At 34.1% G+C, this 22,303-nt stretch overlaps 1 protein-coding gene across 1 annotated transcript in view; it reads left to right on the top strand.

Annotated features, from left to right (window-relative positions):
• Positions 1–22,303, top strand: part of LOC148949160 (uncharacterized) — a 133,083-nt gene that overhangs the window by 43,740 nt on the left and 67,040 nt on the right. The window contains exons 4-7 of the mRNA XM_089093214.1: positions 1,681–1,790; positions 7,163–7,455; positions 14,749–15,047; positions 19,715–20,031. Coding sequence (XP_088949340.1) covers positions 1,681–1,790; positions 7,163–7,455; positions 14,749–15,047; positions 19,715–20,031 — 1,019 coding nt within the window. The remainder of the gene's footprint in view (positions 1–1,680; positions 1,791–7,162; positions 7,456–14,748; positions 15,048–19,714; positions 20,032–22,303) is intronic.

Genomic DNA, 22,303 nt, shown 5'->3' with positions numbered 1-22,303 from the left:
CCCTCGGAAGTAAAATAATGATAGTATTTTTGAATTTAAAAGTAGGCATATTCTAAAAATTAGATGTCAAACGAAATGTCAAGTATTTATTTTCAACGATCTGTAAATTCAGTCTGCGCGAAAAGAATTAAAAGGACATATGGAGAGGGGAAATTTTGTACCAGAAATTGTTGCCATAATGTACTCAATAACTTCTTGAAGTTTCTTGGTGATTAGATGAACAATGCAGTAATCAAACAGTTCGTGGTAACTGTTAACGTGTTAAGGAGCGACCCGGCTCAATAGTAACCGAAACTCTAAAAAACGAAATTTTGATACGAATAGATAAAACAAAAGAATCAGATATTTTTATGCTGATTTCAAATATATAAGTTTCATCAAGTTTAGTCTTACTCATCAAAAGTTACGAGCCTGAGAAAATTTGCCTTATTTTCGAAAAAAGGCGAAAACATTCCCTAAAAGTCATAGAATTTTAATGAAAATCACACCATCAGATTCTGCGTATCAGAGAACCCCACTATAGAAGTTTCAAGCTTCTATCTTCAAAAATGTGGCTTTTTTTTTGGCCAGAAGAAAGATCAGGGCTGTTTTTTTTTTTTTTTTTTTTTTTTTTTTTTTTTTTTTTTTTTTTTTCAGGGGTAATCGTATCGATCCAGCAGTCCTAGGATATCGTAAGAGGTCTAATTCGAACGGAAATTAAAAGTTCTAGTGACTTTTATAAGTGACCACAAAAATTGGAGGGCAACTTGGCCCCCTTCCACGCTCATGTTTTTTACCTAAGTCACCCAATTAAAATTTTGAGATAGCCATTTTGTTCAGCATAGTCGAACATCTAATAAATATGTCTTTGAGAATGACTTAATCCCCCACAGTTCCCGGGGGAAGGGCTGCAAGTTGTGAACTTTTCCCATTGTTTACGTATAGTATTGGTTATTGGGAAGTATACAGACGTTTTCAGGAATGATTTTTTTCTGTTGGGGAGGAGTTTGTTACGTGGGAAGATCTTTTCATGAAGAACGTTTCCTTGGGGGAAGAGACATTTCTATGAAGGGGGCGCCGGATTTCCAAGCATTATTTAAAAAACAATAAGAAATTAAATAAAAAAACAAGTTTTTCAACTGAAAGTAAGGGCAACATTAAAACTTCAAATGAACAAAAATTATTCCGTATATGAAAGGGGCTGTCCCCTCCTCAACGCCTCGCTCTTTTCGCTAAAGTTTGTTATTGTTTTAAAAAATAGAGTTGTGAAAAAGAGTCAAACTTTAGCGTAAAGAGCGAAGTGTTGAGGAGGGGACAGCCCCTTTCAAATACGGAATAATTTCTGTTCGTTTTAATTTTTAATGTTGCTCCTTACTTTCAGTTGAAAAACTTGTTTGTTTTTTTTATCTAATCCATACAGGACAGACAGACATACATTGGAATTTATGTTTCGTAAATAAAGAAAAAAAAGCATCAAAGATTAAAATGAGGATAATTTGAAAATGATTAATGTCACAGAAGCGAGAACTGATTTCAAATAGGTTAAAACTGTTTTTCTTCGGGTGATATAACAAACTTCAAAAAAGAGCCGAAAATATTGGCTGTGGCTTAAGACTTTGGGGTAGGGGTGCTCGTTTCTGAATGCTGTCCTCCTCTTGGAAGACGTACCTGAGCTATAAATATTCTTTTTTGTGTTTTTAGGGATAATGGCTATAAAATACTTACGGAGTTGGAAGCCTTGGAAGAGATCTCTTTGTTCTCGTCACTTTTGAAGCCAATAGAAGATTCAAAATCGAGATCTCAGTTAGCAGGTGAGTTTAACAATTCATTATCAAGAGTGCTCTAATTTTGTTCTCTATATCTCTATATCAAAGAAGAAACATAGGGTCATAGAAACATACAGCACGTTGACGATATTTAAATTCCAAGTATAATGAAGATGGAACCTGACTATTTGATTTGGTTAAGTGGAAACTTACGTATTCAGGGTGGGGCGTAAAAAGAGGGACAAAAGTAAAGACTCGTATTTCTTAGAGAAAAAAATTGCTTCTTTTCCCGGTTAGATACAAAAAGGACTTGTAAGTTTTATCTGACACCAAGATGGACCACTTCGAGAATTTTCAATGGAAGAAAAGATAAAGATTGTGAAACTAGATTTTACAAGGAAATTATCTATTCTTGTTCAGAAGCAGTTTTGACCCGAATATTCCGAGAAGAAAATTCCCCTTGTCATAGGATTGCAGATAATTGAAATGTTTTGTAACACTGGAAGTGTGTTCCACAATAAAAAAAGCCATTGTGGCTCTAAATTCATAGCAAGAACGCCGGCTTGTGTTCAAGACGTCAAGAACCTATTACAACAATCGTCCCACAAGTTCGCCAGATAGCTGCCCCAGCAAGTACTTCCATGAAACCTATGCGCCGAATTATCCACAGTAATTATTATCTATTCCCCTATAGACTGCAGACTCTTAAACTGCAAACTAAAGCCAACAAGACTGAACGCCAGTAGTTTGGCCATACGATAAGCGAGTGTATTATGAACGAGAAATACTTTCTATGTAACCGATTAATAATTCGGTGAGGAGCAATAATACATGGCCACCCTATTCCTCAGAGACCTATTTGACCTCCATCGCTTTTGGCTCTTAAAGGGGAACTAAAACTTCCAATTTCAACCAAATGAGCCACCTCTAAAGTTTATGCAATCATCCTTTCCATAAGAACCCTAAATGCCCTGGGGGTATTTAGGACCAACAATGCATGGTCACCCTATTCCTCAGAGACCTATTTGACCTCCATCACTTTTTACTCTTCAAAGGGAACTGAACCTTCCAATTTCAACCAAATGAGCCACCTCTAAAGTTTATGCAATCATCCCTTCCATAAGAACCTTAAATGCCCCTGGGGCATTTAGGAGCAACAATGCGTGGCCACCCTATTCCTCAGAGACCTATTTGACCTCCATCACTTTTTACTCTTCAAAGGGAACTGAACCTTCCAATTTCAACCAAATGAGCCACCTCTAGAGTTTATGCAATCATCCCTTCCATAAGAACCTTAAATGCCCCGGGGGCATTTAGGAGCAACAATGCGTGGCCACCCTATTCCTCAGAGATAACATCCTCTGGGGTTCCTTAAAGGAGAGACTATGAGGAAAATCCACAATTGATAGACTGAAATAAACCTCAAGAGAGCAATCTGAATGGAAAATTGGGAGCGTCGTGGACAACTTCAGTGGCCGAATGACAGACGTCATCCAGTGACTAAACACTTATCAATTTTAAATCAATTTAATGCCAAATTTAAAATATCAGTCAATTTTGGATATTGGATCTTAATTCTTGTAACATATAAATAGAATCAGACAAACAATAATAAAATTTTTTGCTTTTGTTATTCTTCTTATTGCAAAAAAACACAATAAAAAAAAAAAAAAAAAAAAAAACAATAAAAATATAAATTTTGATTAGGCTACTCTTTTTATGTGCCCCACTGTATAATGAATTTAAACGAATTTAAATATAATGAATTTAATGAAAAAAAAGTCCTGGATTCTATATTTATTGAAAAAAACTCTCATTTACATTTATGTATTTTTCAGTAGTTATGTTGCCAAATTTGACAAAAAAAAAGTAGACAAAAAATTATTGAAGGTTATGCTAAAAAAAAAATACAAAATACATACGATAATATATAAAAACTATAAGATGGTGCAGCTTTTCCATGAAGGTGTAATGGTCTCTGGGTGTCAATATATTGTAAATGGTGGACTTTTTACGGGCGGGAACTGCTATCAGATTTCATTAATTACTTTGTTTATCTATCTTCCCGGTTCAAAGTGGCAACGCTGACGGAAATGAAGTCAGGCTCTAAGTCGATATACGCTTATTTACAGTCATAACCATGTTTTCACCAGGCCAGATCTGGTATTGTACTACCTCCAATATGTCCAGTATTGCTCCGCCTTTGCAGTTCTTTGGATTCAAGAGATCTGAAAGACCCTTCATCGCCTGGATTTCCCAGTCTTTTGAATCTTCTTGATTAGACTGTCAATTAACGTCTTATTATTGAATAGCGTCTTTCAATTACATAAGCTAGCAAGACGTGGTACCAGACAGCTTAAGAAGGTGTAGCTTCCCTTTTAAGGTGCAGTTGTCTTGGGAATCAATAGATTGTTAGTGTTTGAATTTCTATGATCAAAAAACTTTGTCAAATTGAACTCACCGCTTCTGCTTATTTTCACGATTCAACATGGCAACACTGACGAAAATGTAACAATAACGTAATAACCTCATAATTTTGAACAACCAAAAGAGGAATTTTTTAAAAACACGGTTTTCAGGTATGAATAGACATAAGATAAGTTGGGGGAGGGGGGAGGGTGTTTTTAATTTGATCTCCTTGATGCTTTAAGAATTCTTTGTTCAGAATTATTAACCTTTAGCAGGAAATTTACAAGTTATTGTGTACCAAATTTAATACTTTAACTCTTTTCCTGAGAATTATCCTCTTATATCTTCAGTTTTTAATTTTTTCAACGGAATCATTTTGGTTTTGATCAAAATGCTTTTTTTGTACTTTGTCTTTATTTTAACGTTTTTACTTTTTCCCCAAGATATTTTCAATTACACTCGAAAAATGAAAAATATGTTGAAGTTTTAGTAATGAATCACTTTTTAGTTTAATTTAGTTTTTTCTTAAAGGGACTCTAACCTATGTGTTGATCCATAAATTTAAAGATGTGTGCACAATTTTAGGAATTTATAGGCTATTTCAATCTATTTTCTATAGCACTAAGTAAAAAAGATCCTCTTTCACAGTCCCTCTGATAGCCATTTTTTGAGTTTAGTCTATTTTTGAGGGACAATCCAGGGTTGCCACACATGGCACAAATATTCCACCTGTGGTGCTGGGCTATAGTACGTTTTTGTCCTGATAAAGTGAGCTTTTTGTATGCCGTGGAACGTGTTTTAATCACGGAGAACTGGGATCTAGAACTTTTTTTCCTAGAGATAAAAAGGTTCCTAGAATTTAAAAATGTTTTAATCCCCGTAAAGTAAGTTTTTCTATGACGTGGAACGTGTCTTAATCATGGAGAACTAGAATCGAGGAAATGATGAATCTAGAACCATGAATCCAGAATTAGAACTAGAATAATGGAGATTAGAAACCAGAACTGATCACGGAAAACCTGGAAATGGAATCTAACTTCCATTTCAGTCGTTAGTATCTTATTATGCGAGTATAGTAGATTGTACAATTATTGTGTATAAGTCCGTTGTAAAATTTGATTGCTGAAAATCTCTTCTCAAATGCCTTGCACTGCCACATTCTTTCAAGCTGTTCATGCAGACGTATAGTAGACGTAGACGTAGTAGACAAGTAGACGCTGACATATAGTAGACGTTGACGTATAGTAGACGTAGACGTGTAGTAGAGCTCGATAAGCCTGATTTCTAACCTCGATATTACAGGCTTTTCCCTAGGTTAATTAAAAAAAAAAACGTTTTCCACAAAATAAGTTTCTCACGGAAAATTAAAGAACTCCATGAAACCAAAAATGGGCAAAAATAGAATCAAATAATCCAGCAAATATAAACTACTTCAAATCACCATCAATGAATAAACGAAGCCCAAAACGAACAGAAATTACAATAAATAACCGAGTCAAATTGAAAACGAGCAGAAATTGACATGAGTAGGGCTAAAAACCCCTATGCTTTCTAAAAGCCTGAACATTATTTGTACTTTACTAAACAAATGTTTTTTTAATGTTTTCACTTTTATAACTTTAATAAATAAAAAATAGTTAAGATTTTAAGAAATAACCTAGAAAAGTAAATCCGAAAAGTCGATATCGTAAATCCGAAATTCGGATTTCCGTAAATCCGAAAAGTAGAAAAGTCGATACCTTTATCATAAATCTTTTGTCCCCCCCCCCTCTCTAATTCTGGAGAACTTGGTATGGTAGATTTTTTCATTATGATGGTATGGAAAAAAAATGTTGGGTGGTAAACACGACTATAGCCTACATTTTCTATAATTTCGTTGTAAAAAAAAATTGAAGTTCATAGTAAAAAATTCTAAATGAGAGCTGTTAGAGTTGAGCTATCAATCTGTTATAAAGGTCTAATGAGAGCTGTTAGAGTTGAGTTATCAATCTGTCATTCCAAAATTATAAGTATAATTCTGGAATTTACTGCTAAGTCAATTTAATTGTAGCTAATACTTGTCAATTAGTCACCTAGATCCCAGATTCGATTAGTTTATTCCTCTTCTGTTTGATAAGTAACAATTTATATTTTTTTTAGTACCGTTAATAGCCAAAGATGAAATCTCCTAGAGTACCTCGGATATGACTCAGAGTTTTTTGGTTTTCCTCTTCTCAAATAGGGAAAGGGATATCTTCTCTAGTTCTGTTAATAGCCAACCGCTAACTTCTCCTGAATTACAAAGATACTTTTCCCATATTCCGTGTTCCATAATTCCATAGTTCTTTTTCTAATGTTATTTGATTTTAAGTTTGTTCTTTTGGAGATTAGTATCCTTTTGTCAAATGCCCTAAGTAGCAAAATCGTTTTCTTTTCTAGCTTTGTTAATAGCCAAACACCAAATCTCTTAGAATACCGTAGATATATCTTAGAAGTTTTCCTCTTCTCAAGCTCAATTAGGAAAAGGGTTTTCCCCTCCGTTTTTCTTTATAGCCAATCGCTAAATTTCCTAGGATTTGATAGATGTTTCAGACGTCCTGTGATAATGGAAGTGAGACTAATGTAAATGAAGCGAGACTAATGTAATTGCGTCGGTTATAGTCGGTTAAAAACCGATTGTGTGTTCCAGTTTGGAGATATGTTATTAAAATCAAGGGTCAGTAGTCGGTTAAGAACCGATTGTATGTTCCAGTTTGGAGATGTGTTATTAAAATCAAGGGTCAATAGTCGGTTAAAAACCGATTGGATGTTCCAGTTCGATCGTATGTTGTTAAAATCAAGGGTATTCAATTTTGGATTCCCTCGTTTAAAGATAAGTTTCCTATTCTCAACCTGACTAATAGAAAACTATTTTTTCTCTCTAGTCCAGTTAATAACTAAATACCAAATTCCCCAGAATCCCGTGGATTTATTGCAGAGATTTCATTTTTCCCAATTTCAATAAGTAACAAAATTGTTTTCCTTTCTAGTCCCGTTAATAGCTAAGCGCCAAATCCCCCACAACTCCATAGATATATCTCAGAGGTCACGAGATAGTGGGAGCGTAACCTTAACAACCGATTGGACATCCACAGTTTGGATTTCAGTAGTTGAAATCTACAATGATCAGATTTACGATGTATTGGCAATGAAGAAAGATAAACAAGAAAAAGTGGTCACAGCCCCACTGAAATTGGCAGAAGAAGGGAAAGGATGTTTCTTCATCAAAAATGTGCAAGAAATACTCGTACGCAGCGCTGATGAGGCGTTCCAAGTTATTCAGGTAAAATACCATCTATTGCACAAAATGTACCATCTTAAAGCCTGGCATTGCCTTTAGGGGCTAATCAAGACTTTGCCCCTAGCACAAGAAAGGCCAGAACCGCCACCGCTTTTATTGTCATTTACTATTAGTTTAGCTTATTACAAAAATTATTATTACATTAACATATAGTAATTATAATAAGTAAAGATATAGTAAATAAAGTAATTTTATAATGTAATCATGATAATTACTAATTATGTTAATTATAGTATATAGTAATTTCCAGGAAAATTATGAGACTTGCTTTGGTAAGGACTTAGTTCATCAAATGGTGCTCACATTCGTATAATAACCATTCCTTTGATAATGATGCAAAGTCAGTGGTTGTACAAAAATGGTTGATTTACAAAGTCCAGGAGTATACAAGGTCTAGTATCAGAGTCACATAAAACTCTGACTAAGTCACAAACAAATCAGAACATCTTCATTATAACTGATATGAAACTAGACTCAAAAACACCTAACTTAAACTTCGTATACATACGGACTAATCTAGTACAATAATTCGCAATCGACCTCTGGTTTATTACAAGCTGTGGGTCAATTGCTTTTACAATATGGGAAACTAGGTGGTCTTAAAAATATGTAGGTGTCTCTTGCTGTCTCTTGACCCCAACAATAAGACAAATATATGTTCTACATCAAGTATGAATAACAAAGATATTAAAGTTCACAATTGAAAAAAGACCACAGATATAAATAAGGCAGTGTCAAAAGTAAAATAAAAGAATATATACAATACAAGTAGAAAAAAGTCCAGAAACTAGGGGAAGGAGGGGGATAAAAAAAGTCTGAAAAAAAAGTTGCCCCCTATTCCCTTCCCCTACCATTGCTCCTAAATGCTCTTTAATCAAACAGCCCATGGTAGTGAACTGTAAGTAAGGAGTGATACTGCTCAATAGTAACTGAAAGTCTAAAATTGTAATTTTAATATCAATAAATATATCAAAAGAATCGGATTATTAGCCGATTCTTTTCGGGTCCTAGAAGAGCTCACTTTGGGAGGTGGCTCATTTGAACGGAAATTAAAAGTTCTAGTGACAAAAAAAATTGGATGACAACTAGACCCCCTCCCCCGACCCTTTTTTCCCCAAAATCATTCGGTCAAAATTTCGAGATAGCCGTTTTGTTCAGCATAGTTGGAAATCCCCAAAACTATGCCTTTGGAAATAAATGTCCCCCCTCCCCCTCCCCTACCAGCCCCTTGGGATAGGCCGTTTTTGTTACAAAAATTTTCTATTGTTTACGTACAGTATTTGTTATTGGGAAGTATACAGACATTGGTGGGGATTTTGTGCTTGGGGTAATTTTGCGTGTGGAGAGAAATTTTCGGGGGTGAACTTTCCAAGGGAAATTTTACACTGGGGAGGGGGGAGGTTGACAGAATTCCTATACGAAATTCTTTTTATTTGCCTTACTTTCTCTTTGCCTACTCAATTTTGCATGCGGAGATGTTCTGGGGGAATTGTCCGAGGGAAATTTTCAGCGTATTTGGATTTTCGGGAAATAATTTTCACGGAAGGGAGTATTTCCGGTGGGATCGTAAAAAACGACTAGAACTTAAAGTCTTTCTCCAATGATAGTATGCTAAGGAGAATTTTTAAGGCTGAATCGTCTGCAAGAAATTTTACGGGGGGGGGATTTTTAGCGAGGGTGAATTTGTACAGGGGGGGGGGGGTGTATTTTACGTTGGAAAAACTTTGCACGGAGAAGTTTTTGTGAGGGGAATAAGTTTTTCATGGAGGATGAGCCAGATTTACCGGCATTATTTGAAAAATGATCAGAAATTAAATAAAAAAGTTTTTTTTTAACTGAAAGTAAGGAGCAATATCAAAACAATCAACGACCAGAAATTATTCCGTATATGAAGGGGTTGCCCTCCTCCTCAATACTTTGCTCTTTACGCTAAAATTTGACTGTCCCAATTTCTTAAGAACGACTCCTGAAACACAAAGGCCGTTTAATTAGAATAGGAAGCTTTTTTAAAAGTGCAAATAACTTCCGTATGAAGAGCAAGGTATTGAGGAGGGGGGGGGCAACCCCTTCATATACGGAATAATTTCTGTCCGTTTTAGGTTCTAATGGTGCTCCTTACTTACAGTCGAAAAAAAACTTGTTTTTTGTTTTGTTGAATTCCCTTTAAAGTACCGAGGACAGTGACAATGGATCTGAGTGTTCGAATCAGTTAACCAACATAGACACCCACTGGCAAACATAGAACCATAGATAGACACAGACAACCATTGACAAACATAGACAACCATACACATATACAACGTACATGTATATGACATACACAATATAACGTACACGTATATAGCATACACAAATACACATAGATAACCATGCATAGACAACCATATATACATATGGTGAACAACCATATATAAATATCTGTGAACTCATCATCAATAGCTGGGAATTTCGCTCGTTTCAAAATATCAAGAAGCTCATCTTTCCCTGCTCTCCCGACTACGTTATAGACAAATATAGAACCATAGATAGACACAGACAGCCATTGACAAACATAGACAACCATACACATATACAACGTACATGTATATAACATACACAATATAACGTACACGTATATAGCAAACACACATACATGTATACATATACACACGTATGGTTGGTTAACATAGTTAACCAACCATATACACAACCAACCATGCAACTAACTAACCATGCATAGACAACCATATATACATAGCCATCCATAAAGAGAATTAGGGAAAATTGGGTAATCAGTTTTTCAAAGAATTCTTGCCCCTGTCCACTTTTTTATATTATTTTAGTGTGTCATTATATTATTTATGTGTTTATTTCCCTCAAAATCGAGGAGTATATAAAATACATAAATAAAAGAGTTTGAAAGACTTTTTCGAAGAGTTTTTTAGTGAGTTTGATTCTTCCTTGCTTCTTTTTTTTTATTATTTGAGTTATGTTTTGTCGAAGACGACTTTTGGCCATATAAGCGAAACATTCCGTTAGGCTCAGATGTCACATAAAACAGCAAATTTTGGAAAATGATTGTGTAAAACCAATTTAATATTAGTGATGATATTTCTAGTGAAGCTTCTTTTAGTATTACACAATTCGATGAGACAAGGCCGCATCTTGGGAGGGGGAGGGTTTGGGGTGTGACCCCCTCCTTCCTTGAAATTTTTGTCTGACTTGTAAGTCATAACAAAAATACATGCCTACAAATTTTTGATGCGTTTTTTTCAATGTGTACCCCCGCCCCCCACTAAGAAAAATCATTGATATGCCCTTGCGATGAGAATACATCTTCAGTTTCCTAAAGTGGAACTGCAAATTTCTTGGTAGTATCTGATAATATAGTCTTTCGTGATATATTTACATTCTACATTGCAAATCTATCCCCTACTCTACTTAAGTGTCTTAAATTTTTATACCAAATATACCATCCTTTTTGCATATACATACATTTTTTTTTTACCTTTATTAGAATATTGTATGCTTTTCCTGTTTAACTTTATAACCTGACTGGGGGAAATGCCCAAGTCCGATTTTATGGATTGATTATAGGCTCATGGGCACTGGCAGGGAGGGGGGGGGCAGGGGGCCATGCCCCCCTGGAAATTTGGGACTATAAAGTAATTATAAGGAAACCAAAGGAAAAAGAGCAGAATAAGGAAAAAACATGGAAAAACGTGTGTTGCGCCATTGTTGACTATCTGCCAATAGATTTTGACCCTTAATAAGGAAAATATAAGTTCTAATTTGTGACTGAGTGATCTCTTTCTAGTTTTTCACAAACATTTTTTCTGTATGATTTGGTTGGAGCAAAAAAAAAAACAACAAATTATTCATGGTGATGAATGGTAAGTAAACAACGATCCTTGTCAATAACGAAAGCATAAGAGCCTTACTATTGATAACATTCAATCAAAGAATCAGCTTTTTATTTTGATCCTAAATATGTATTTGTTTATTAGTAATTAGTGCAGCTATTAGTACACAAGAAACTTCGTATAATTTAAAGAAAACACAAGGAAAACAACTTAATAAGGGGCAATTTTGGTAAAAATATGGCGTCAACCTTTGCTTGCATTGCCAGAGTACCCATGAGCTGATATATTAAGCCACTAAAATCAGGAATATTTCCCCTGAACAGAATGCTGGGAATTTTCGTATTTTACCCCTGAATGGATACGTTTTTGTGTTTTATTATCATTTTTTTCCACAAGTGATGGTATTTATTTAGTTGTCACTTTGAAAAGATTTAATTTTTTAAAGTTATGAAATATAAAGGTGTCAAATATATTGGCTTTTGATAGTCAAAATTAAACTAAAAATAATGAATTAAAAATTTTATTTGATTTTCTTAATCTCAGTTTTAATGTTTTACTTTGAGCTAACTTCTTTGATAATGCGTTACTTTTTATAAACACTGAGTCTAAAGGCATTAGATATTTTGGGGTTCGATAACCAAGTTCAAAACTGTCGATATTGTAAAAAAAAAAAATCCGTCCAACGCTTCGGCATTGTTCAGCAGAACTGAATGCTGGGATTTTATATCTTAGCTTTTGTAAGTAGGCTATCGTTTTGTATATTTTTTGTAATTACTTACTTTTTTGATTTTATATACTTTTACTTTAATTGACATACTTTTTCCATTGCCTTTAGAAAAATGTTTGTCTCTAAGCTTCATTAAATTAAGAGAAAAAACTTTTAATTGAAAGTAAGGAGCAACATTAGAATTTAAAACAAACAGGAATTATTGCGTATATGAGAGGGGTTGTCCCCCTACTCAACACCTTGCTCTTCACGCTACAGTTTTTCAGCAATTTTAAAAAGAATTACTTATTATTCTAATCGACCCTTGTGTTTCAGGAGTCATTTTTAAAGAATTGGGATAAAATTTAGATTTTAGCATAAAGAGCAAGGTACTGATGAGGGGGCAACCGCCGTCATATACGTCATAGACATCCCCCTTCATATAAAGAAAATAATCTGTTCATATAGGTTTCAAATCTGTTCCTTGCTTTCAGTTGAAAAGCTATTATTTCTTATTTAATTTCTGATTGTTTTCCAAATCATACCCAGGCCTAACCAAGATATAATTTGAGGTATTTGTCCCTTAAATTCCTGGTCAATTGCTTTTAAAATGTGTAAATCAATAATTGTACGTTGATTAGTACCATCCTACGTTTAAATTTGCTATTTCAATTTTGGACGAAATTTGAATATACTTGAAAAATTGGTGATGAATAGTAATTTTGGTGAAACGTCCTTGTTAATATTACTACTAAAGAATTTCGGTTCGATGAAAAGGAGTATTATTGTTTGGATAGATGAAATTATGTGAGACTTCTGATCTTCTACGAAACTGAAGCCATCACTACCCCTATTATAGGATTTTCTCATCGATAAATACATTACATACATTTGTTTAAGTACATTGAACTACTTCATATAAATTGAAAAAGAAAAATATTACCGTTTAAAATTACTGAAAACTAAGTTCCTAGCAGTATTTGCTACCCCAAAGAAATTTCCTGGTGGGGCTGATGATCACCTGCCTTGCCTTTCCCACCTCTGTGCTGGTAGATTGGGGAATGTAACAGTTTAGCTGTATAGAGAAACATTTTAATTAATTCCTTCTCCCCCCTCTTTCAACATATATCTGAAGCCTCATGAAAAGTAAGTAGTTTGTCCATTAGAATGAACTTTTGCCCTATACTACGCTTATTAGTTTGGTGCCCTATACTACGCTGTCATCAAACCACCACTGCTATTTTGGCGTCCGCCCCCTCCCTTGGGAAATTTTCTGCCGGTGCCCTTGTACCGGCTCTATATAGTTGTTATTGACCAGAGAGCTCCCTTATTGTGTTTTATACGTTTTTCTATATATATATATTTTGCGTCTTAAATTGATCTGAATTTATTGACCGACCTTTATTGTTTTTATTTATTTCTCTTGTTTTAAAGATATATATTCTCAAGTGACGGTCGTCTTGAAAAAAAAAACTCCATTCTATCTGAAGCCCACTTTTTCAAAATTCTCAAGCGGGGCTAAAAATTTTGCAATACGTCGTTGCAAATCTAAACAGCTGCAGTTCTCGAGCGCATTTGGTGTTTAAAGTTCGATATTTAAATATTTTCCATTCGACATTTCTATAATTTCGACACTCGATCCCTCGATATTTCAATTCTTGACCAACTTTTATTGTTTTCTTTTGTCGAGCTCAGTCGATTTTTTTTTGCATTTCTTGTTATTTTTTTTTTTTTTTTTTTTTTTTTTTTAAAAGGGTTTGTTAGTTAGGGTCAGTGTGAGAATAAAATTTTATCTTGTCATAAACTTCCTTTGTCTAATTTTCAGATGGGAATGGAAATTTATGATGTGCCCTATACAGATCTAAACAGCAGCAGTTTCTGATCGCATTCGATGTTTAAAATTCGATATCTTGATAGTTCATATTCCATATTCGATATTTTCATGTTTCGAGTTTGACATTTCGAAATTTTTACTGGCATTTATTGTTTTTATTTATCTAGATTAGCACATTTTCTATAGCTTTTTTATTCCTTTAATTTTTTCGACGCTAAGCACCAGTTTGGCAATGTTTGCAATTGAGCGTTATTTTGAGAACAAAATTTATCTTGTCTTAAACCTCCTTTCTCACAATTTTCAGATGGGGATAAAAATTTATAATGTGCTCTATACAAATTTTTGCAGCAGTACTTCCTGATTGCGTTCGCTTTTTAAAATTCAATATCTTGATAGGTGATATTTAATATTAGATGTTTTGATGTTTCGAGTTTTACATTTTGATATTTCGAGTTTTACATTTTGATATTTTTGACTGGGATTTTTTGTTCTTATATATCTAGATTAGTGTATTTTCTTGCAGCTTTTTTGTTGATTTAATCTTTTCGACACTAAATACAAGTTTGACAATGTTTGTAAGTGATGGCCATTTCGAGAACAAACGTTTATCTTGTCCCATATCTCCTTTACCACAATGTTCAGATGGGGGATAACAAAGTATTATGTACTCTATACAAATCTAAACAACAGCACTCTCTGATTGCATTTGATATTTTGTTGTTTCGAGTTTGACATTTTGATATTTTTGACTGGCATTTATTGTTTTTATCTATCTAGATTAGTACATTTTCTTGCAGCGTTTTTGTTACTTTAATTTTTTTGACGCTAAACCCAAGTTTGGCAATGTTTGTAAGTGAGGGCCATTTTGAGAACAAAAATTTGCAATTTTTCAGGTGGGGATAAAAAACTTGCGATATGCTTCTACAAATCTAAACCGCAGCAGCTCCCGATCACATTCCATATTCCAAATACGTGTCGTTCGCCAATCAACGAAAGATGGCAGTGTTGACAAAATTCATCAAATTGCCTTCTGTGACCTGGCGGGAGCTGAAAGAACAGCCAAAGCACAATCAAAAGGAGAAAGGCTGCAGGAAGCGTGCATGATAAATCTGTCATTGGCTACGTTGCACCATGTAATGGACGCTTTGAGATATAATGCAAAAGCCAAAATTAAAAAGCCCCTGAGAATAAGGTGAGTTTCAAAAGCCTTCCCATCTTTTTATTATATATCCCCTCGTTTTATTAAGCTTTCCCATCTTTTCGTTAAGCTTTCCTCTCTTTTTATTTCCCCTTTTTTTATTATATATTTATCATGAATCATTATCAATGAATATATTAGTAGAATAATCAAATTTTTTTTTATTAAAAAGAGAAATCTAAAAGGGAAAGAGACACTGCTTTTCTTAATACTACATTAAAATGGCGCTTGAATGAGGGTATACCCTTACATGATTGCCAAACCAAGAAAAATCTGGCAAAAACTGCGGTAAAAGATTCTTTTTATCGAACAATTTTCTAATTTAAAAAAAAAATATTTTAATGAAATTATATAACAAATTTCTAAATATTCTTTTGAGGACTTTGCAAAAATTGTTTTAAAAAATAGATTTAAATAATTTTTTGAACGGTTTTAAAACGAGTATCTAAATATTTTGGAGAAAGTAATACAGCTGAGTGAATGAAACTTTCTGGTATCAGTTCTAATATCAATTCCGGAAAATATCCGAAATTTTATTCCTTAAGCTCAATTACTTTCTTTAGAATATTGAAGAAGGTTTGTTCAGAAAGCGACAGTCTATCATAACAAAATATCCACAGATCCTGATCCATGATCCTGAATAGTAAGTGCAAATACACTTAATTCAAGCTGATATTAAGGTCTCTTGGCTCAATTTTTTTATTTGTATCTGGAATTCTTTTTCATTGTGACTTGCTGCCATTTTGAATTCCACAGTCATTAATACGCAAGTCGTTAATTCGTAGTGACTTAGATTGTAAGTCTTAGACAACCGTTGACGAATTAATGACTGTTATTAATGACGCAATGAAAAATTTGTTCTCATTTAATAGTCATTAATGACTTAATGATATTAGACAGTCGTTAATAAGTAATGACTCTTCCAGAATTATCCAGCCAAAAGGACCTAATCTTCATGTTTAATTGCCCATAATCAGTGAAAATAATATTTTAAATATTTTTAACCACATTGTGAGATATTTTTATCCAACTCTTAGGTATATCTACCCACTAAATTTACCGTAGGGAAGAAAAAATATATCATTATGTTTCTAGAACTTAGAAAAAGGAGCTAGTTCTCATATTATTATATCAAATTAAAAAAAAAGAAAAAAAGGTCAAAGTTGAGTATAACGATTTTGCATACAACTGTATTAAAATGAACCAGGCCAAAGCAAATAACTGTCGAAGTATGAACTCGTTAAGCTGTGCTATACTCAGGGGAAGGGGTTCCCTCTGATGTTTGCAATATTATTAAGAAATAAGTACCGAGGGAACTCGGGACTGGGACAAGAAAAACTAAATAACTTAAAAAGAGACAAATTAAAATGGATATAGGTTGATGGGAGGCAGATAAAGGTACGCAAAGAGCTGAGTAAATCAAAGGGAGTGAGGTCTAGTGTGGGATAGATTTCTTTCTTTCTCTCCTACCTTATTAACTGAGTCCTATCTATTTTTAATTTATGAAGTTGTTTAAGGTAGCCATTGAGGCAAGAGGTATTTATACCGCTACTGTTCCAGTCATGGCTCCTCCTCCTCATCTCCCCCCCCCCCCCCCTAATGCTTTTGCAAATATTACTGGATAAATAAATTTCTCACTTAGCATCTAATTTATGAAATGGCGATTTGGCATGACCATGCATTTGCTAATGGACAGCCTAAACATAAACATTGTAAAAACGCCTGTTGGTTTTGTATTTACAGATATCTTTCGATATTTTACGACTGTTTCTTTTGACACGATTACTCCTGAAAAAAAGTACGCATGAATAATAATCTTTTTTAGGAAAAATTAGGAATTTCGTATTTTGCTTATATTAGCTTTAGGGTTCTCGTCTTATGGTGAATTTCTTTCAACAATTCTTATTTACAATATAATACGCATTGTAAACTTCAACAATTTATAACATATAAACAGGCATTTGCAAATTGTCTTGGATATGCTATTTTTGCAAATATTGGTGCCTTTGCAAATACCTTTCTTGCTTTTTTTTTAAATTTCTTGAGATATAGCCGTTCATTTTGGCATGACAATACATTGGCTAATGGGTAACTTAAACATAGATACTGTCCATAACTTAAACCACGCAATTATTAAATTAAAAACTGATATTTTAGTATTGCTAATACTAGACTACGATAGACTGTAGAATATTTTAAGATTAGTTTTCAAGTATTTAGACGAGGGGCTGCCACCTTTGTAAGTCAAAACGTGGGGATCAAATGGAAGTTTGAGGCAGTGATATTTTCATTTTATTTTTCAATTTTTTTAAAATCCAGTACAAATTATTTCACTTGATAACAAATCATTTTTGACCTGTTTCTCGGTATTTTTGGTCATATCCAACACGACGCTGAAGTGTTCTATTTGAGAATGGCATTTCTTTGATTCTCTGAATTACTTGTTGTTGTTGTTGTTTGCTTTTTTGTCAAATCTTTAAGTAAGTGTTCGAAACAATTGATGAGTGTATCTTCCAAAAAATCACTGTTTGTAAATGATTTCCTGTTGGTACTAACTCTAAAAGCTATAACAAAGCTGGCCGATGATGCACGATTGTAGCTGGTAACAAAACTTTAGGAATTATTTTACTGTGTAAAACTTCATACTTGTTTTGCAATGTTATCAGATCTCTTCGCTTAAAAGTTTGCTTACATCTTTATTTGAAGAAAGGTGTCGCTTAATATTGTAAGTCCTGACGTTGATTACGGCTGTACAATAAGTACACATAAATTCTTCACCATTTTTCATACATCCATGCTTCTCACCAAAAACTAAGATGCGCCCCATTTGAAACCCCCAAAAAAACTACCAAAATCGAAATGTTGATGCCCTTTCAACGAAGACGAGCTAAAAAAAAGCAAATGAATAACCCCAATGTCAATAAAATGAATTATGGACTATGTGGGTTATTATAAAACGTGCCTTTCTCAAAATGTGTATATTATAAACTGTTGACCTGCTATCCTATTCTGTAACCGATATAGACCTCCAAGAAGAGGTCTCTTCCCTCTCGAAGAGACCTCCAAGAAGAGGTCTCAATCCCTCCCTCGAATACACATTTTGAAATAACCTCTCTTATGCTTTTTGTTTATCCGTGGTAATATTAGTTTTGAATTGTAATAATTATTTCAGTAAGGTAACTGCGTAATAATTTTGTTAGCTGGGTAACCGTTTCACTATCCTTGTGCTACTGAACATTTCCTACTCTACAGCTGAAAGAACGACCCGCCACACACGGTAAAAACCCACGCCAAAATCCACGCCATACGCCTAATATCGGTAAAATTTATTGGGAGAATTTTGCTCTTGGTATTTATTTTTTTTTTTCTCCAAATATTCATTTCATGTTAGCTTTATAAATTTATTTTTGTGCATTATAATTTTTTCTGTGTTAAAGTTGGACTCTTGAAATTAGTAAAACGGTGCTTGGTGACCCGTGGATCGTTGTGGGTCATGGGTTTCCGATCCCAGGCTTAGATTATACAAGGCTATAGATTAGTTCGAAGAAAAAAAAATCATTTATACGATCTGTAATTCAGGTTAATTCCAAGCTCTTAAATTCATTGTCTTTATTTAGAAGCATTTTATTGAAACAAAAAATCGCAAAGAAGAGAGAAACGAGGACAATAACAGCCAGTGAAAAACACAAGAAAAAAATAATGCAAATATTTCGGTTGAGACCTCATCTCAACCATTCTCGGTGCAGAATAATAATAAAAAATTCAGATAAAAGTCCAAAGTACAATATGAAAACTAAACATCAAAATACACACTAAAATTAAAATAAGGACCCTTTAAAAGCAGTGATAAAAGGGTAACTGTATAAAAAATATGAAGTTTGTGTTCGCATAAGGGGTGAAAAATTGTGGACAACCATTTTTATAATCTGGCAACCGGAGAGCTATAAGAAGCCACAAAGGCGTAGAGTAACCCCCTTTTTTTTTTTTTTTTTTTTTATTATTTTTTTTTTTTTAATGATTAGCCAGTGTGGTCTCAGAAATTATGTAAGCATTTATTTGACTGTTTTTATAAATCTATAAATAAATCTATAACCCTATTGTAGCACAGTGGATTGATGCTCTGCTTGGTAATAAAGGTCCCAGGTTTCGTTCCCTGGACCCCTTGTAAAAAAAGGGCCCAGAAAAAAGGTGTACTTGTCCCTGTAAAAAAAGACCCAGGAACTGAAACGGTTGACTCAACGCCCCATGCGTCAGCAATGGTTCTGAAAAATCCTTTCTCTCATGGGCGCCCATAAGGAGGGGAGCAGGGGGGCGCCCCTCCCCCCTGGCTGACTGATGTTGCCTCATTTTTATATTTTTGTTCTGAGATTTCTATTATATAGCATTAAAAGTGCCAATTAGACGAGGTTGCCCCCCCCCCCTGGAATTCAGCTTATGGGCGCCCATGCTTTCTCTTATAGATTTCATTTATAGATTAAGATATTTTTTTATAGATTAAATAACTAAATTATAGATAAATTAGATTATCTTTTATAGATTAAATTTGAAATTAACTTTCTTTTATAGGTTCATTACTATGAAAACTAAACAAAAGATACGTAGGTAGATTCTCGGAAATTTACACTTTAACTTACCGATTTAAATTTAATTATTTTTTTCAGAGATTCAAAGTTGACATGTGTTTTACATAGATATTTCAATGGCGACTCGAAAACCACAATGATTGTCAATATTTCCCCCGACTCAAGACTCATTGAGGAAACAATGCACGTGCTAAAGTTTGCTGCTTTGGCCCAGAAGGTAGAGATTCCCAGAAAAAAGCTGCAGATGCTACTAAATCCAATTAAAAGGAAAAGGGTATCCAGTTTGCTTCAGAAGAGACGATCCATACTACGGTCCTTCAACCCTGGTTTCAACTCCTCAGCGAGACTTGGCTCAACAGAAGGGGCTTTCAGCTTTCGACCAAGTGTTGCTTCAGGTATTTACTTGCTCTTAAGTGAATAGAAAATATGCCAGCATTTATTAGGAGAAAAATTATGACATACCCTTGATAGATTTAGAAGGAAAATTTGCCAATCAACACCAATAGGGGTTAAAATCCCTCCTCTCCCTCTCGTTCCCACCAGTAAGAAACGGAAATGCGCATAAAAAACAAAAAATCAAACAGTTCGTGGTAACGAACTACAAGTAAGGAGCGACACGGCTCAATAGTTACCGAAAGTCAAAAACACGGAATTTTAATATTAACAGATATACCAAAGTATTTGGCTTATTGTGCTGATTCCAAATATCTAAGATTCATTACGTTTAGTATAATCCATCGAAATCTACGAGCCTGAGAAAATTTGCTTGAATTTCAAAAAAAAGGGGGAAACACCCCTTAAAAGTCAAGGAATCTTAATGAAAATCACACCATCCAATTCAACGTATCCGAGAACTCTATTGTAGAAGTTCTAAGCTCCCATTTGCAAAAATGTGGAATTTTATATTATTTTTTTTTTGTCAGGAGAAAGATCACAGATGTGTGTTTATTTTATTTATTTTTTTTTTTTAATTTTTCAAGGGTGATCGTATCGAACCAATAGTCCAATAATATCGGGAAAGGACTCATTCTAACGGAAATTAAATTTTCTAGTACCCTTTTTAAGTGACCAGAAAGATTGAAGGGTACATAGCCCCCCTCCCAGCTCCTTTTTTCTCAAAGTCGACCGATAAAAATTTTCTGTATTTTGAGATACGCATTCTGTTCAGCATAGTTGAAAAGCTCAGTAAATACACCTCTGGGGATGAAATGACCCCCACAGCCCCTGGGGAAAGGTCTGTAAATCATTAAATTTGCCCATTGTTTACGTATAGTATTTGTTATTGGGAAGTATACCGACACTTTTTTTTTGGGGGGGGAGGACTTTCTTGTTATGTTGAAAGAACTGTCCGTGGGGGAAGTAATTTTCCATGGAGGAAGTAATTTTCCATGTAGGGGGAGCCAGATTTCCCGGTATTATTTAATAACAATCAGAAATTAAATTTATAAAAGGCAAGTTTTTTTGCGACTTAAAGTAAGGGGCTATACCAAACTTAAAACGAACAGAAATTATTACGTATATGAAAAAGAACGGCCCTTCCACAATACCTCGCTCTTTACGCTAAAATTTGAATTTGTGTCCGAATTATTTAAGAACGACTTCTTAAACACAAGTACCCTTTATTTTTAATAATAAAGAATTTTTTAAAATTATATAAAATAAGTTATATTCCATTGCGACGTCTTATCTGTTTCATATATAAAAATAATAAAAAAAGCGTAGGGTATCCGGGTGCTTTTAGGCTCTGTATGATGGCGTTAATGCGTGCTAAAAGCCAGAGAACCTGAGGATAAATGAGCACAAGCACAAAACTGATTGATACCATAAAAATATTTCAATTGGAAATAGCTTTGGTGAATCTTGACTCAGTTTTCGGTTGATTATTCTTATCTTTAATTGAGAAGCAATCATATTCCTCATTATGAATTTATTTTATATCCTTCATTATAAATTGCCTCAATTCAAAAATATGGACCTAGTTTTGGCAACATCAAAGAACTCTTAAGATGTTCGGTACCAAAAATGTCATTTTGCAAGTCTTAGCTTGAGGGATCATAGATGTGTCAACAGTTCGAAAAGCTAACCAGAGGCTAGTTCAAAACAAATGAAACCTATAGATAGATAGATAGATAGATATTTATTGCAATAAAAGCCACTTTGGGCCATGGCAAAAAAGGAAAATCACACAAAATAATAACATGATTATAACACTTATAGCAAAGTATGGTAGCCTACATAACAATAACAACGCAAAATTACAAAACATTCCAAAAACATAATAAAGCACACGATACCATTAAACTAACATAAATAGATAGATGTATGTTACATCTATCAAGGGCCTGACTACAAAAATAACAAACAAGAAAACAACATACACACATACAACAATACTTTCCACACTCACCCCACCCCTTTTACAAAAATCTATCTCTATGTGACATACTCAATTTTATATACTTTGCTATCATTCTTATTGTCCCATAATTTTTTGATCCCATTACTGAAACCAACCACTCACTTGTCCCCACATTAACAAAAAATAAATCTTTCCTTAGATCCTGTAATTCGGGACAAAGGGCCATGAAGTGAAGCAGATCCTCCCCATTTTCTCCGCACATAGGGATTGAGTAAGGACCCTCCTTTACCCTTACCCTCCCTAAATAT

The sequence above is a fragment of the Artemia sp. Qi Xiang Cuo genome, chromosome 8 (assembly GCF_049724085.1).
Source record: "Artemia sp. Qi Xiang Cuo chromosome 8, ASM4972408v1, whole genome shotgun sequence".
Taxonomy (NCBI): domain Eukaryota; kingdom Metazoa; phylum Arthropoda; class Branchiopoda; order Anostraca; family Artemiidae; genus Artemia; species Artemia sp. Qi Xiang Cuo.
This window is presented reverse-complemented; position numbering and strand designations above follow the sequence as displayed.